Genomic DNA, 19,058 nt, shown 5'->3' with positions numbered 1-19,058 from the left:
ATCAAGCACACAGCCATGCAATCTCCATATGCAAACAATAGCAGTTGAATGGGCTGTACTGAAGAACTACTGACTTTCAACGTGGCACCGTGATAGTATGTCACCTTTCCAACAAGTCAGTTCGTCAAATTTCCGCCATGCTGGAGCTGTCCCGGTCAACTGAAAGTGCTGTTATTGTGAAGTGGAAACGTCTCGGAGCAACAACAGCTCAGCCGTGAAGTGGTAGGCCACACAAGTTCACAGAACGGGACCACAGAGTGCTGAAGCATGTCGCACAGAAGACTTGTCTGTTGTCGGTTGCAACACTCACTACCGAGTTCCAAACGGACTCTGGAAGCAACATCAGGACAAGCACTGTTTGTAGAGAGCTTCACAAAATGGGTTTTTACATGGCCGAGCAGCCACACACAAGCCTAAGATCACCATGCGCAATGCTAAGCATCGGCTGGAGTGGTGTAAAGCTCACCACCATTGGACTCTGGAGCAGTGGAAACACATTCTATGGAGTGATGAATCGCGCTTCACCGTCGGGCAGTCTGATGGATGAATCTGGGTTTGGTGGGTGCCAGGAGAACGCTACCTGCCTGAATGCATAGTGCCAACTGTAAAGTTTGGTGGAGGAGAAATAATGGTCTGGGGCTGTTTTTCATGGTTCGGGCTAGGCCCCTTTGTTCCAGTGAAGGGAAATCTTAACCCTACAGCATACAATGACATTTCGAGATGATTCTGTGCTTCCAAATTTGTGGCAACAGTTTGGGGAAGGCCTTTTCCTGTTTCAGCATGACAATGCTCCTGTGTACAAAGCGAAGTCCATACAGAAATGGTTTGGCGAGATCGGTGTGGAAGAACTTGATTGGTCGGCACAGAGCCCTGACCTCAACCCCATCGAACACCTTTGGGATGAATTGGAATGCCGATTACGAGCCAGACCATTTTTGCCCGACCTCACTAATGGTCTTGTGGCTGAATGGAATTAAATATCTGCAGCAATGTTCCAACATCTAGTGGAAAGCCTTCCCAGAAGAGTGGAGGCTGTTGTCGCAGCAAAGGGAGGGACCAACTCCATATTAATGCCCATGATTTTGGAATGAGATGTTGGATGAGCAGTTGTCCACATACTTTTGACCATGTGGTGTATATATATATATATATATATATATATATATATATATATATATATATATATATATATATATATATATATATATATATATCGATCAATTAAATGAAGAATAAGTGAGCAGTATTCACTCTCTATGCGCAATCCAATCTCCACCCCTCGTCCAGCTGACTCTTGTTTATGAATATTTTCATATTTGGACAGTTTTATGTTTGCTTTTTTTCCAGAATTGTGGTTCGAGTTGCATCAATATGCCAAATTTGAACTTCATAGCCCATCGAGAAAGTAATAATCATGTTCATCAGTGATTGAATGGTGAGAAAGAGATTTATATGTGCGATACTTCTCTGTGAATATTTTGTATAAATGCCTTTTCAAACAAAATATTATATCAGCCTATTTACTCAAGTTTGCCCCGAATGTTGTTTTTTGAAATAAATTTTCAGAAACCGAGGCATTTAATTGGCCTTCATCAAACAATGGGAAACCACAAGGTTCATGAGCATGTTGTGCTCTTTCGGGCACTGTTCTTAATGGGGTTGTTGTTGGCTGTGATCACCCAGGTGACACATTCCTGTTGCCCATTCATGTTCCTTTTCTGAGATCCCACGGATTGGTTTTGGGTGTGCCCTTACGAAGTTACGAAGCCCTCATTTATCTCATCATGCTGATATAGAGGCATGCTCACATCGCAGTATATACATACTATGTTACCATGATTTAAGCATAGAAATGTATATTATTATACAGGTGTCGAAGTCTTTGTAAGAATGTAATGACAGGGGGCAATTAATGGATCAACAGCCAAAATGGGGCAAAGGGAAAACAGTGGGATGACAACAAATGGATTCACCACAGCACAAGGAGAGGTAATTGTGGAAAGGTGAGAACAAGTTCTCAGTGAGCTTTGTAAAGCTCAAGTCATGGGAATGGGAGAGACAACGAGTTTGCGGTGGGCTGCAGACTTGAAATCTTGAAGGGAAGAGCTCGAGACAGTGGAGTTAGGGAGACGGCTTACATTCTTTCTGAGATTGTGCCGAGAGTTGTACGATTGCCGAAGTAAGGAAACTACTGCCTGTCCAGCTCCGAAGGTTTTGTTAATCTCAGGGACCATTTTCACATTTGATTGTTTAAGCCAGCAAACGCATGCTTCTGTAACACTCGGGTCATCGGTTTGCTTCCGATCCACGACAAAACCTGTGCGGAGAATTGCCAAAATATCTTCTCGGTAGATCTGCACACGTGTGTTTATTTTATTATTAGATTTATCTTTTTCATTCGATGCGTGAGAAAGGTTTGGATCGAAAGGCCAAAGTTCTGACAACATAATCAATCTCGAGAAAAAAAAAAAAACCACTACGTCCTGCACACATACCAACTTAAAGCATACACAGTAGAGCACCTCTATAAATAATAATAAAAATACACCGCATGTATTAATCATCGTTATCAGATCTAGTAATAACATGAGAACCAAGCAAGATACCAGAGAGCAGCCTGGGAAAGAGTATGCAGGAAACGTGGAATTTAAATATGTATTTTTCTTTTTTTGTTCAAAAGGTTATATTCGAGAACTGCAGACTGGAGAAAAAGAGAGCATCTATGTTCCTGCGGTTGTTTCCGCACGGCTTCATGTGACACGCCAACTTGCATCAGCTCATGTTGTAACGCTGCTTTATCATCATCACGTGTACGATGTGCTCCTGTACGTTCCCACGATCTTCATAACCATGGTATGCACTAAATTTGATGTGTGGGGGGCAGTTTCAGTTGGGGGGGGAGGGTTGCTCTACACACGGAATTGTCTGCCGGCAGTGTGGTTGAGTGTATACACAGCAGCATAATGCTCGAGATATAATTTTGTAGCTTTCACTCCAAATTACCAGTTCTTTTTGAACCCCGCGCATAAACAGATATACAACCTTGCATTAGTTCCCTCCACCCTGCAACAATAATATAATTTGCCAATTACGACGCCATGTTATCAAGTTGCATGAAATATACGAGTAGCTCTAGCTCACCGTCTCTCGCACAAGTATTTATTTTCATGAATCCATGCAAAGGTTCATTTGTTTTGAATGAGAATTCAAATGGAATATTCTCATTCCAGAATGCTTGTGCCTTTATGTTGTTGTTTTATTTTCCTGCCACGTCGTGTAACCCATGCATCATACGTTCCGCCATTTGGGTCAAGCTCAGAATCTGTTGGACGCTCATGTTCACCCTTGGCTGTGCGGAGATGACATGAGCTAAACTGGCTAATTATGCCGTTGTACTTTTCCCATCCCCATTTGGCATTTTTTGAACTCGCATAATTGTCATATCCGATTACAGATTGCCATGTGCGCATTTTCGTCGCGCTTCAACGCCACGGGTTTTGCCACTCTATTTGAAACTTGCTCTGACACAGTGACATATTGTGTCGTTCTTGCAAACAAGCTAAAAGTGGTAACACATTCATCTTGTTGGGATAAATAGTGATACAGTCAACTTGCTCTTGTAGCCACCTTGGTTCAGCGACTGCCTGCCTCACATGACCACTGTGAGGTCCTCCCAAAAGAATATCTCTGCTAACGATCCTTCGTTAAAAGACCACCCGTGAGAAGTTATGACCGCCCATGATAGGCAAATCAAAGAAGCCACGCTGTTATCGAATGGTTCACCCAAAGCCGTTGCCAGTGACTTACAGGCACCGCAAGAAGACACGGATGACTTGTGTTTTGTTGGACGAGTGGCTGAGAGGTTTGGATTTTTAGATGCAAAATCAAAACCAGCATGATGTTTTTTTAATTCATTGATGATGCTCCATGCCACTTGAAGCAAACGATGAAGAATGTAACACTTCGGTTCTTCCAGGTGAACACAACATCAAAATCCCAGACCATGGATCAGGGCATTATTGAAACGCCAAAAATAAAGTGTTGGAGGTGGCAGTTACAATATCGACTGCAAGAGAGAAGAACAAAGCAAAATCTGGAAGTGAAATTCTCAAGGGCATGTCGATCCTTGTTACCATTCATGGAGTTACCATTCATGGGAATAGGTGGAAGTTTATACTATCCAGAAGTGTTTTGCCAAGTGAGGCTTTGCTACCAATGTGACAACTACTGACGACTGTGAAGATTATTCACCACAGTCTCGCAAATGAGCTCTTGTGCTGTAGCTTGCAGGACTTAGCTTTGCTTGAAAGTGATTTGCATGCTTGCGACCATCAAATGAAAGACTGGTCAGAGCCCCATTTGAGAAAGACCTACACGTCGAAGAAGAAGATAAAGAAAATCCTGCCGAGGAAGGCAGCAACCTGGAATATGAACCCAAATCCGTGTCCGTAGTCTGTGCACAGACGTACATCTCAAAGTTGAAGACTTTCATCCTGAATCAGGGTCACACAGCGATGCTAACTTCTGTCATGAACCTTGAAGCAGTGACAGCATCTGTGAGCAGAACAGCTTGTTCCAAACGAACAAAACTTCATGATTTTATCTTTTCTTTCACATTTTGATACATGTACAGCATAGTCACAGAACTACTGGTGAATCATTCATTATCTTGATTAGCATCTTGTTATCTGTTACCTTGCTGAAATCAACTTGGCTTATGTCAAAAGTTAGTGTGATACCTCCCCATGTATTGAATTCGCAGTCATAGGTGACTTTGTGTGTTATATTTTTTTTTGGTAAAGCGTTTCTTGAAATTTCTTCAAATAAGCGATATTATAATACTTTGTTATTTATAAAATTATTTAATTGCATGCACAATTGTGTGTGCGGAACCCTCAATACGGCTTCGGTTCCATTGTTTTGTTTTTTTTTGCTTTCCTCGACAGAGAAGTCTAATTTTTTCTGGAATAAGAGTCTTTTGGCTTGGCTGGATTAAGAGACCACCTGTCTTTAAATATCACATTTTTGGGGTGCCCTTGAGTGGTCATTGAAACCAGGTTTCCCAGTAGTTTATTTGCTTAGCTAAAAAACAATCGAGTCGAGAAATACATCTCCAGTCCACTTACTGTGGATGTTTCATTCACTGTATTTATATTGAAATGCACTTTTTCATGTGAGATATATAATGAGCCCCATCCGTTCCTGATGGGACGGGAGAGGATATTGCAATTGGTGCGTCTGGAAGTGAGTGTGTGATTCTGCATGCAGACAGACGTTGATATACTGCGTCAACTCTCAGATCTAGCCTAATCTATATACCCTGGCAAATCTCTCCATTGTGAAATGCACTATCTTGCTTAATTGTGATGTAAAAGTGTAGATTGAAGATTTACTTGAACAGTGATATTATTATTATTATTATTATTATTATTATTAGAGATTACATGTTGGATTACAAATTTGTCCCACTGCTTGCATCATCACTGAGGTCTGGTTTTTACCACTGATGCAGTGCCACAATTCACATAAAGGCAGGAATTGAATTCGAACATAGCTAGTATGCAGGCACGTGATCACCTTCTCTTTGTGGAAGACACCGTGGGATCTCTGACATCCACCACCAGCAGATGCGGTACCCAGTTGAACATCTCTCCAAAGACTGCAAACTTTGTAATCTAACGCCCTTCCTGCGAAGCACCAATGTGCCGGTTTACAAGTTGAGAATCGGACCCAGACCAGACAGCTCGAAGGCACACCTCCGTATCATGTACCTCTGCGTCATCCTGCCAGACATTCCAATTTATAACCACCGTCCTGGCGTATTCCTTGAGGGGACCACATGGTATAATCAATTATTCAATACTCTGAACGCTGGAGGCCGAAATAATAAATATAAAAACCCTGTTTGCATTGTTTAATTTTGCAAACTTTTGTGAAAAATTTCATGCGTGATATTTGTGTTGATGTGCTCAATAAGTTCTCAATTAATTGTGTTTTACATGAGTTCCACGCCGTTGCGAGATGAATCAGAATGTAAATACTTTCTATATATATATATATATATATATATATATATATATATATATATATATATATATATATATATATATATATATATATATATATATCTGTTGTGGGATTCTGCCTGAGGGCAGGTTTAGTGCTGTCAAATCAATCTTATGGCAAGGATTACACTGGATGATTTTCCTTTGCCTTCTCAGCAATAGTCAGTGGCAGAGATTTTGAATTTGCTCGGATACCAGTGATAACTCGTGTACTCTTTACTAACTCGTGACGTCCACCACCTCATGCTGACAGACTGGACAGCTGGGGTAATGTCCATCCGAAGGATGGCACATTTTGTGATGGATGCAACACCCAGCCTGCGAAGCACCAATCCGACAGTTTTTATAGTCGGGTCAAGAATCAAACACATGCGAGACAGCTTGTCAGGACAGGACACATTTCGACCCACCAGTGGTGAAATGTTGAGAATACACATTCACGTGCAACAAAGGGCAAAAGAGGGGTGGGGGAAAGAAAAAGGCCATAAAAAATATAAACAATCATCAAAACAAGAACAAGCTGTACCTTTTGAAATGCAAACACCATCAGCTACTTGAAAGGAACTTGTACATTGTTAGCGCTCCTCGTTCAATGCTAATCTCTTTCACCTTACATGGTGCAACGGCTCTTAGAAATCATTAAGAACATCAATTTCATCACCTTCAACCATCTCAGTCAATTTCCGTTAAAAGAAACCTGGCCATTCGATCACTTATATTTCGATTAAACAAAGTTGAGGAACACTTGAGGACAAAGTTTTATAAAATTGATTTATCAGTGTAATTGTAAGCTGTGCATCTCCAACTGCACACAGAAATGAGGCAAAGTTTCCCCGTTTCCCTTTTCTATGTTAATAGTAAGGCTGTAAGCACCAAAAGGTCTTGTTCATGATATAGATTCGATATAGTTGTAACACTAATTTGATGAACTACACCTCCCCCACCACAGAGAAAATTGTGTGAATACCCTGATTGGGTGGGCGATGGGGAAGAAAATTTTGTCCGTGAGCACGCGTCCAACAGTGATATGCACAATACACACTCTTACTTATTCTCAATACTCACAGCGTTTCTGCCTGTGTTCCGTCACTCCATATCCTTCAGTGAAGTCAAACTGAAAACAATCACAGGTGACCAGCAAGAATGGTATCACATGGAAATGCATTGTCCCTTCTTTGTCACTCAAACTTGCAGATATGAAGGCAGTTGACCCAAAATGGTCTTTAAATTGCTGCGAAGATGCCTAGTGGGCAAAGTTATCTGAGAGTGTCAGAATCATGAGTCAGACTAGCTCCATTGCTTGAGGCATTTCAACAATTGCGATTGTTCTTCACAAAGAGCACTATTTGAAAGAACGATGTCCTCGAGAAACAGTTACCGGATAAGAAGGACCAAATGAGAGGAGTTTCCGTAGTATGCTACGACTTCAAGTTCTCGTTGCTGTAATCCAGTGTTCATGGTATGTCTGTTGAACGATCTCGCTGCTCTCCTCAGATGCTCCTTGATCAGTGGCAACACGCGGACTGGCGCAGCCGCGCCACCCTACGACCCCGTGACATCCTCTCTGTGTAACGTTGTCTGTCACAGCCGTGCGTGCAGCTGAGGTGCATTTCTAGTCGATGTGAAGGCAGGGAGGGTATAGCGGAGGAAAGGAGGGGGGATTGGGGGCTGCAGAGGCACGACAGGGAAGGTGGGCAGTGCGCTAGCACCAGACCATGTAAAACGCGTGCCCTGAAGAGTGAGTGATGCTCTCACTGTTAACTTTTCATCTACCAGCAGCAAATGAAGGCAGATCTCACTGTTATATGCTAACTTTTCATATTTTTAAAAAACAAAAAAAACATTTCTTACTAATTCTATGTACCATATCAGTTGAAAATGACAAAAAGTTGGCATTTATTGAACTATTGTGAGTTTCCCTTTAATGGAACTTTTTGAAATGCATGGATATATACTGTATATTATATACACCACCAGACTCGGTGGCATGGCATAATGGTGAGAGCATCTGCTCTGAGTCTGGGAGTTGAGTGGTTCAAATCCGGCCGATTCATACCAAAGACACAATATGATACATGCGGCTTCCTTGCTGGACACTCAGCATTTAAGTGGAGCATGGACAAAACAATGCTGGGAAGGCAGTGGCAAACCACCCATTATAACCCATTGCCAAGAAACTCCTTCAGTAGCACCAATGCTCTGCAAGGATAGTGAATTTAATGGAGCATTATGTGCTCAATCCAAAAATCCTCCAAGAGGATCTATAACCAAATCGACTAGTCTCTCAGCGATCGATAGATCTCCGAACAAATGCATAGAGACCCAGTGAATTTAAAATGAGTATTAAAACTGGGAGGGAAGAGAAAATGAGAACACACTTTATAAGAAAGTAACAAGTGCAATAAATGAAATATGTGCCCGAGGGAAACCTTATTGATCTAACTTAAGACCTCAAACCGTATGGCAGAATATGACAATAGAGAATGGGAAAAGAAAATGGAATACTGTGTTGCAGCCCTTTCAGGTGCCGCCAGTCCACAAGGGCTTTGCACTCCAGGGAGTGGACCAACAGGGGAGCTGCAGGAGGCGGGCAGGAAACCATCGTTGTGTTGGTCGACGTGACACAGGGAGGAAGGTGTAGCACGGGCGGGAGAGGAGAGGATGGTGCAATGATAGGAAGATGACTGTGCATTTTCCTTGTCCGAACGCTCTTCAGTCCACTTTCATTCTCCCTGCTCTAATTCTCTTCATCTGAGTGGCCTCCAGTCTTTTTATTAACTCCGCTCATGCCCCGCCCCCATGACGTCACTAAGGTCCACGTGCTCTGTGCTCATTGGCCGTTCAGGCATCATGCATTCAAGTCAAAACCACAATACGAGGCTTCTTGGCTTGTCCCGAATGTGCCAGGTCCTGCAAAAGCATGCCGGAACTCACGCCCTGGCCTGCATGTCAGGCCGCTGTCTTTTAAAATAACAAAAAGAACAGATTACAGGGGATAAAACAGTAAAAAGGGGTTGAGGTGAAAGCGGTTTGCGACACAATCATTGTGCGGGGAGTTGACTTGCTGTCAAAACGATAATTATCGACACATATTCCTATTACACTTTATTTCACCATACACTTACACGAAAACATGATTTAAGGGAAAGAACTATTCTCGTCTATGCATTCTTAGCCCCGAGAAGACATTTTCCAAGAATATACAAATGTATATATATATACACAAGCCGGGAGGCGGTGATGGGTCACCGAGCATGGAAACTATAAGATATAGAGCAAAATGGATGACATATAGTGGATAGGGAATCACCTTAAGATTATGCATGTCAAATCTCATCCAGTTCCATCCACTGATAACTACTCGGCATCCATTTGAATGAAAAGTACCGAAACTGCGGTTTGAAATCGGAAATCCCCAAAGTTCGAGGGGGTGCTGTGGGTGAACAAAGATCTAAATCGAAAATCCGGATTGATCGTTTGTGCACAATGTATTCCAGACGATTAGTGTGAATTTTCATGACCATCCGACCATAACCCTAGGAGGAGTAGCATTTGGCGCGAAGGCACCTCCAGCTCTCGCATATTATCGATTTTTGCACTAATTGACCTTTGACCCCTGACCTAAGCGAAATCGGTCAATATGTCCTGAGGCAAAGTGGTAGTACTCATTGAGTACCATGAACCTGCAAAGTTTCATTCGTATCGATGCACTCACCTGGTCTCTAGGGGGCATTCAATTTTCGCCAATTTTCGTGCATACTCTAATTGTAGGGGGCGCTGCGGGTAAAGCATTCCATATATCACAAAAACCGGAATATATTTGATAGAGCATCACCTGTAGATCATTCGTGCCAAATTTCATAACCCTACGTGGGATAATGGCTTTCCGAATTGATTTCACGTGAACGGTACCGATTTTTGAAGGTTTTTCGGTTGTTGCTAGGGAACCAAGGCGTCCCTAGCAACCATCACAATTTCCAAAGCACTAGGTCATAAGATGTACCTACCACTCGAGTTTGGTCAAAATCCGCCCACGTTTACTACCAATTATGCTGATGACAAACGAACAAACATCCAAACAAACAGACCATTACGTCACCTATTTTTAATAAGGGTCACCTATTTCGGCGACCCAATATATAGATCACGGCACAGGAGCGCTGCACCAGAACAACATAAGGGGGTTTAATCCGCGAACCTACGACAATTACACAAAAAAATTATTCAAAAGGAATACATTTAATGAACATGCACAAATATTTACAAAGACAATAATGTGAAAGGAAATAATACCAACAAGCCGGGAGGCGACGATTGTTCGCCGGCATTATTGAGGAAGCCCTACCGTAAAAACCTATCTCTTCCGTCAAAATTGACCAAATCAAATCGGATTTTTTATATGTTGTACTTATGGACATTACGCACAGTTTCTAGGAAATGAAATTGCGAGAAAAAAAAAACGAGAAAAAAATAAAAATAAATAAATAAGTTCAAGTGGGCGTGGCTCCGCCCACAAGGGGCGTGGGACGACCCTCATACAAAAAGACACAACTAGACCATGATATCTAGCTTGTGTCCAAGTTTCATCAAACGTCACGGAGCTATGCTCTGGAGAGGGTCACAAACAGACAGACAAGCCAGTAGGCGACATGGCTGCTCGCTCCAGATGGAAAGCTGGCCGACGCGACTAGCCGGTATTCATGTACATGCTCTCAATCAATTTAGCACAATAAATATGATTATCACAGCCCTCTTAGTTTGCGCCCAGAAACCCACCTTGTGAAATTTCAGGCATGTTTCCAAAGAGACTCTAGCAAATGGCAGCCCTGGTAATTCCATTTATCTGTTCGCTAAAGATTTTATTTTTTTATATGATGCTGTAAGACATTCTCCTTGGGCACAAAAAAAACAGGTCCCTCGGAGGTCCAGTTTCGGAGGTATTGATTTTTTTTTGTACAGTCCACAATAAGTGTACGATGTACGATAAAGTATTTTAGCTGTTGCTGAGCAACGGAGGTGTGCATAGCAACCATTCATTTTTGTGTACATGCCAGCCACATTGTACACATTTTACCCAAGTTTCATCAAAATCAGACTCTTTCTCTTCGAGATATTCGCAATTAACCGTTTCTGAAATGTTCGACATGTACTCGCCAAAAACCTATCTCCTCCTACAAATATTTTTGTTATGGCTGCAAATTGGCATGAAGGGAGCTAGATAGATTGCGTACAGAACTCTCAGCTTCGATTTTTCGATTTTTTTTTCGATTTTTGACCACTTTAAAGGGCCGTTGCAAGGGCCCGGGGTCCCATATTCGAAAGCACACAATTTCCAGAAATATTGGTCCTACCTACCAAATTTCATTGGAATCGGTTGAGTGGTTTAGCCCCTAGGCTTGATCAAAGTTTCACGGACAGACAGACAGATGGAAATGTCCAGAATAAGGGTGCTCTAAGAGCAGCCAACAGACAGACACACAGACACAATGAAAATAGTGGTCACTGCTGGCACCCGCAAACCAATAATAAATAAATAACTCCTGCGGTTGAGGCCTCGCACACCGACACAAATACAGACAAAAGTTGACAAAATGAAAGGAACCCCCTCCCCCCTTTTAAAGTACACTGGTAGTGAGCTTGGGCCAGAGGTGATCCCCGTCGAACCCGGAACGGTGGCACTTCCACCAACACGTGCACACGCAGGCAAAATGGCGCTTCACTTGTAGCAGGGCACACACACACTCGCCAGGCAATCCACAAGCAGCTTTTCTCACACAAAGGCTCCAAATGTCCCAGCCTGCCTCTTTTCAGAGGTGCCACCTGCTTCGTGCGGTCCTCACACCAACCTCATGTGTGTGTTTTGCCGAACCAGACGGGAGCCAACCACAATCCCCCTGTGCCAGGCGCCAGCCTCTCCTGCGCCTTCGATCACTCCCCTCTCTCGCTCTATGCAGGAGGAACCTCCCACGCCCTCTGCAATGCACCCTATATCCTCCGCCTCCGGAGTGTGGCCTGCTTGCCTCCAAACCCGGGAAGGAAGGGTTTCTCCTGTTTGTTGTCGTTTCAGGGGCGGCTTTGCCAGCTTTACTGGCTGGCTGGCAATATAAAAAAAGCATCGGGAAAATTACAGAGGACAATCATGTACTGGGGGACTTATTTTTGCTCCCTTATAGTCCAAGAGCATTAGGTCAAAATAGGCCCTAACCTGGACATTTTTGGTAACAAGCTGATTTTTTTCAGGATAGGTCCAGGAATATGTCTAGAATAACATACTAAAAGTCCTCATAAATCCTCCTTGAGCGTTTTCCGCAATCCAAGATGGCGTCCAAAATGGCCGCCTCTTCTGTTTTTCTCATAACTTTGCAAGCAGGTTTCCCCAAAACACACTTTAAATGTCTACATATATATTTTGAAGTATGAGGAACTCATTAGAATACATCTTAAGAGATGCTGAAGCACGCAAGTACCAATAAGACCTCTTGAGTTCTTCCAAAAGTCCAGGCAGAAGCAGACGCCGACACCCTGATTGTCTCCACAGCACTAGCACTGGCAGAGTCAGAACATGTGCCAGTTGCTGTCGTTGGTACGGACACAGACTTACTGGTAATGCTAGTTGCTCGGGCAACCTCTTCCACAGATGTGTACATGCTATGCCGCAGTAATCCTGTCACGGTCTTCAACATTCATGAGATTCAGCATGCCATAGGGGACACAAGAAATCACTTGATGTTTCTTCATGCTGTGACGGGATGTGACACGGTCTCTGCGATCTATCGTCAGGGCAAGCGTAAAGCTTTCAACATGGTGCACAAGAAGCGGGACTACGACTTGCTGGATACCTTCACAAACAGTGGAAGCACCCATGAAGAGGTGGAAAAAGCTGGGGAAGGCTTCATTCTTAAGCTTTATGGAGCCAGCAGTTTTGAATCTCTTGATGACTACCGTCACATCGCATACAAACGGGCAATCGGTCGCAGTTCCCTGAGTTCATCCTTTCAGCTAGAAAGTCTACCTCCAACTAGTGCTGCAGCAAAGCAACATTCATATCGCGCCTATCTTACCGTCCAGGAATGGATGGGTAACTCCTTATCTCCAACAGAATGGGGCTGGCGATTTCAGGACGGGACTCTTACCCCGGTAGAAACAGACATTGCTGTTGCACCCGACACTTTGCTGAACATGGTGGCATGTGGGTGTAAACCAGATGGTTGCAGAAGCATGACATGTAGCTGCAAGAAACTTGGGCTCTTTTGTACCTCAATGTGCAGTAAATGCAGTGGTCTCAATTGCAACAATACAGCACCAACTCTTATAGATGCCGACGATGATATTACCCCAACTTCAGAGGACATCAACATTGAAGATACAGCATCCGACGATGAAGACAATGACTGATGCAACTAGGTGTGTGCATGCGTAAGGTAAAGATTCATCTGAAACTTTTGAGGTTTGAATCTCTAGCATGATCTTGTTTTGAATGTCTTTGCCTCTTGAAACAGGCTAAAACAGCAGTGTGTTGATAAGTGGCGGACATTTTGAGCACCATTTGAATTTCAGAAAGAACTTCAGCAGTTTTATTGTTTCCTTTGTACTTCAAAGTATCTGAATGAGTTCCTTATTTCTCAAGACATAATATATTTAGAGATTTAAAGTGCATATTGAGGTAACTTAGTCACAGGGTCATGAGAAAAACAGGAAATGGCAACCATCTTTGGCGCCATTTTGGATTTTGGGACTAGTTCAAGTAGTTTTATTGGTATAGATATGCGTGTTTCAAATCTGCGAATAAGAATTTATCTAGATTCCTTGACTCCCATAACATATATAAAGACATTTTAGTGTGCTTTATTGGGTTACTTAGTTGCAGAGTTATGAGAAAACAACAACAGGAAAAGGGGCATTTCGGGCGCCATTTTGAATTTCAGGATGAGCTCAAGTGTTTTTATTGGTAAATGCGTGTTTTTGAAAAAATCCCAATAAGTATATGATTCATTTCATTGAGTCGCAAAACATATATTAAGACATTTAAAGTGCGTGTTGAAGTACCTTGGTGTAAAACCAGAAACGGCAGCAATTTCAGACGCCATTTTGGATTTCTGAAAGAGCTTAAGCGGTTTTATTCGTTTTTGTGTGTTTCAAAATCTTCCGATATGTATTGTATTGAGTTCCTTATACTTCAAAACATATGTGTAGACATTTAAAATGTGTTATAGGTAAACCTACTTGCAAAGTTATGAGAAAAACAGGAAATGTTGGCCATTTTGGACGCCATTTTGGATTGCGGAAAACGCTCAAGGAGGATTCATGAGGACTTTTAGTATGTTATTTCACACACATTCCTGGACCTTTCCTGAAAAAATCAGCTTGTTACCAAAAATGTCCAGGTTAAACGCTAATGCTCTTGGACTATTAGCTAATTAACACCACACCACCCCTTGTGTGGTGACTCGTAACAATTAAGCTCACAGGTTCCCCAACATTGTTCCATCGAGATTCCTCTCGTTATCCACAGACCAAGCAACTCTACACAATGCTCGAGTTCCTCATTAAATCATTCCGTCTTCCCCCAAAAACCGTAACACAGCCACCCCCCTCCCCGGAACCGTAGCTCCTGTGCAAGGTTCAATGCAGTCGTTACCATTCCGGCCTTTCCACTTACGGACTCGCACCTAATTAGCCTATGAAATAAATTAGGTGGGGCAGTGGGATGCAAGCCGTAGCAAAGGCCTCGGTCACATTATCCACGGCGGCCGTGGGGTCTCCAAAATCTACGGCCACTAGCAATTATACGGTGGTCACACAATGTAGCAGTCACATATGTTTTTATTTTTCGGGGAGCCGCACGGGGTATTTATAAATTGTGGAGACCGAAAATGTGGGGTTGCCGTACGGTCTTTGATTTGATGTCGCACCATGACCTTAGGGCGTCCCTGCGGCGGCCATAGAATTTTCAAGGCAGATGCAAGGTAGCCTCAAGGTGGCCGCAAGGCGACTGCAGGGGCGCCCTAAGGCGAACGTGCGGCCAGACGGACGGTAACGAGTGGGTATATATACCAGTTATTTTTTAATGAAATAATAATATAACAGTTCGGAATATACCAGTACTGTGGTGCCCCCAGAATCCGAATTGAATTCGTTCCAGGAGGCTGTTCAGATTGCAAAAAGTTCGATTCCCAAACTATTTTCCCAATAAGAAATAATGGAGTGAATTAATCCGTTCCTGGACCCCAAGAAAACCCACTTTCAAGACACTTTCAACTGAAATTTCCCATGTTTAAGGTAAAGTAAAATGAGTCAAAGACCTTCGGTGGTGGTGTATTGTATGTAAACTGGTACAATCACCATCCCAAAGGTCCACACAGGCTCGAGCTCCGGCCTGGGTTCCGATCGCTCGCGCACTCTGCCCCCAGGGCAGCTCATCAAACTTGCTGCCCCCAGAACCACAATCACTTTCATCAAACGCATCGGGCTGAGGTAATCATCGATATTAAAAATTACAACCGGTTTTGCTGTGAAATTAAATCCTTGCCCGACAGTCCGTCACATCACTTGATTGGATTGCTTTTTTGTTATTAATTAAAACACAAGATGATAAAAAAAAACAGCACAAATCAAGGTGAAAACACGAGGTAAAGTATCGATCGACACACGAGAGATGCTTTCACGAGGACTTCCATCGACGAACTTGATGAACGAAGCGCGAAGATGCGGCTCGAACAGTGGGGGAGACATGTGAACAAACATGAACGCTTCGTTGTGTTCGGTTTTTTTTTAATGTATTCGGTTTTTAGGGGAAAATTCATTTTTCATTGATAAGAGACTACGGCAGCCGCACGAATAACGCAAGCCCACCGAACACCCTACGTCCGGTCGACGTGGAACACAACGACATCACAACTACGGCATGTCGAATTGCTACGGCGAACGGAGAAATGAAAAAAGTTATAACTCCGCGTTATAATTCCACGGCGACCCCTACGGCCTGTAAAAGATAGCCAAACGGCGTAGGACCACCCTGAGGCCACCGCAGAAACTCCGCGGCCGCCGCACGTTTCTGTCAATTCAGAGGGCGTATGGTCGCCGTATCCTCGCCGTAGAGCAAATGTGACTTAGGCCGAAGTTACCTATTCTTCTTAATGTTCTACATCCCTTAAACACAACAATTCAAATATTTGCAAATCTCTTTGTTCCTCACTCCTAACTCCTGGGACGGGTAGAAAATGTCAGAAAACACACAAAAATCAATGTTGGATAAGCCTTAATCGAAAAAAACAACTCCCTTCTAAAGACTGCATTCATTGGTGGATGCCATGATACCCAGTGCGACCTGTGGAACCATCCGAATTTACCTATTTAAAATTCCCGCAAGCCCTGTCTCTCTGGTACAAGTTAGTGACATGGATTCAGTGAACCTTCCCTCACTCACTCACACTCATAAATCTAATATGAATCATTCATTCCAATCCTGCAAGAACATGGCTTAAATGTTATAACACACATGTGTGATCCTCAACTGGGCAGCGTGGAGGTACAACATTAATGGTGGGGGCACTTCTGGTTGTGGTGTCCGCAGTCCAAAAACAAGTCTCCTGACTTACGACTTCTCCCCCCCCTTCAACTATTCAGTCCCTGGCAGCTAAACAGCTCTATTGCTGTACGCCTCACCGGAGAGGGTCTCCTCACATCCAGGCTCTCACGCAGCCTCCTACTGGTCAGCAGGGGTTTCCTTACTGCATGGTCACCCAAATCAAACCTCCCCTCTGATGGATCTCCATTTCTCCACACATCCAGGCTCTCTCACAGCCTCATATGGCTCGCCAGGGGTGTCGTTACCACTGGTCTCCCAAATCAGACCCTTCTATCTGATGGGTCTCCATACATCCTGGCTCTCTCATAGCCTCATACACAATCAGTCTCTCATGCAGCCTCAGACACTACCAGCAGCCAGGGACAAATTACCTCAGGGGGACCCACAGTCACTGCTCCTCCAGCGGTTGATCCATTCCTGCAGACCCACATATCTTCCCCACCTACACAGTCCAACATCTCATTTCCTCCCCAGTTGTCATTCAATTTTCAAACAATTTAATGCAAAATGGTTGTTGTGTTCCTATACTGCCATGGCCTGCTTACATGTTATAATTCACATTCATTCTTGAAACGATTCAATTCTTACACATAACAGACATCAACTCCACAAGACAATTTTGGCTTCCAAACCAATCCCTTTACTGACCATTGAGTCACTCTCACTCGCTCTCATCCTAGTTACCCATGTTCCAATTTCTAACAAATTGAACCCTTGGGATAGTAGCATCAAAACACTTTGCCCTAAGTGTTAGTCGTCACTGGTTAGTTGGGTTCAAAAGTGTCATCCACCCCCTCTAAATTTTATTTGCACCCTTTTAATCCACCCCTGTGGATTCGTTGCTTTCCATCTCCCTGGATTCCAAACTTTCATTTTTTTAAATTTTTTTTAATTATTTAATCATTTTTGGTTTTTTTTCTAAATTTGTCCATCACTCCAAAATCTTGAAGATCACCCTGGCTAGTGATTGGGTACAATTGTAGACTTCAAGCACACCCTCGATGAGGTGTCAAAGAATCAAATCAGCCATAAGAACTGTCTACAAAATTTCTTGTGAGAGGCAGCAGGACCGATGCCTGCACCTCCAGGATCCAGACGACCCAAGTTTCTTTCGTCCTCTCCCAGAAGCCTACATCCTCCTGTGAGGTCAGGCAGACCCAAATTTCTCTCATCTACTCCTGGTAACCTACATCTTTGTCCGGGGTTCGGCAGACCCAAATTTCTCTCATCTTGTCCCGATCAATGCCTATATCCTCCTCCTGGATCTAGGTGGTCTGGAGTTTTCAGGTTCATTCTTAATTGATGCCTGCATCCCACTCTGGGATCTAGTAGATACAGATTTCTTTCATGCACTCTCAATCGATGCCGACATCCTCCTCCGGGATCTGGTAGGCCCAAAGTTCTCTCATTTATTCCCAGAAACCGACATCCTCCTCTCGGATGAACTGTGGCCACAGCAATAATCCAGGCAGATATTGCAACAGCCCAGTGGACTCAATTAAAACTGTATCTTCTGGGTACGCCAGGCTGAGGTTGGAACAAGGCCACTACCGGCCAACCCACAACCAGCATGAGGATAACTCCCAGGCACGCATGGATGCTGGCAACCGCACTCCACCATCCATGATAGACAAAAGTCAGAGAAACAGCCACGATGGTTAACGTGAGCACCATCACCTGACCTTGAGCTGTTACGCTCGTCTGCTCGGCAACCTGCAATGGGAGTTGGAGTGAGTGGAGATGTGCTTTGGCCTCGTGCAGCTCTTGCTCCAGCTTCTCTGCTCAAATTCCCTGCTACTTTTCTTTCTCTTTGCATTTTTTCATCACTTTCTGGGCTTCGTTCTTGGAGGACTGCAGTTCAGTACTCAATGCTCTGATCTCCTGGCGTAAGCTCTCTATCAGCAGATCTTTTTCATCGGTTCCTCTGTAATGCTGGTCTCTGGAATCAGCAAAGGCTGTGGTTCTTGTTCCAGTTCAAGTTCTGGCTCTTCTTCACCTAAAATCACCACTGCTGGACTCACATGTTCAACAAGTGCAGATGCCCTTGTGCGGGCCCCTGCTCTCCATTGCACCACAGTTGGACCTCCATGGGACGGGAGACTCAGATCTGGTATGAACTTGGTGAGAGGTGCCAAATGACAGCATCCGACCTATGTCATGGAAATAGCACGCAGAATATTCAAAGATGCAGAACGTGCTTCAAAATGGCTCAGCTCACTGTCCATACAGGCAAACAGCTCCACGATCAGCCAAAAGAAGGCGCCAATGCCACTCTCTCCCGCAACACCAAGCTCCCCGTCCATCACTGCCAAGTCAGAAGGAAAAACTGGCCACCCAATGTGGCAGTCAACTTTCTTTGTGATCAACATGATGTAGAAGGCCACAAGCCAACCACAAAGGTCATG

The 19,058-nt window shown here is 43.7% G+C and overlaps 1 protein-coding gene across 2 annotated transcripts in view; it reads right to left on the bottom strand.

Moving 5' to 3' along the window:
- Positions 1–7,696, bottom strand: part of LOC147017218 (R-spondin-2-like) — a 40,913-nt gene extending 33,217 nt beyond the window's left edge. The window contains exon 1 of one of the 2 annotated variants that reach the window (XM_085846667.1): positions 7,131–7,696. In XM_085846667.1, the coding sequence (XP_085702793.1) occupies positions 7,131–7,230 (100 nt within the window). In that variant the 5' untranslated portion in view covers positions 7,231–7,696. The remainder of the gene's footprint in view (positions 1–7,130) is intronic. The other variant, XM_085846668.1, reaches the window with a different exon arrangement.
- Positions 7,697–19,058: the final 11,362 nt, after the last annotated feature.

This window comes from Eptatretus burgeri, chromosome 11 (assembly GCF_056783735.1).
Source record: "Eptatretus burgeri isolate ZD-2024b chromosome 11, Ebu_testis_v1, whole genome shotgun sequence".
Lineage (NCBI taxonomy): Eukaryota > Metazoa > Chordata > Myxini > Myxiniformes > Myxinidae > Eptatretus > Eptatretus burgeri.
Note: the sequence above shows the minus strand (reverse complement) of the source record. Positions and strands in the feature narration are given on the sequence as shown.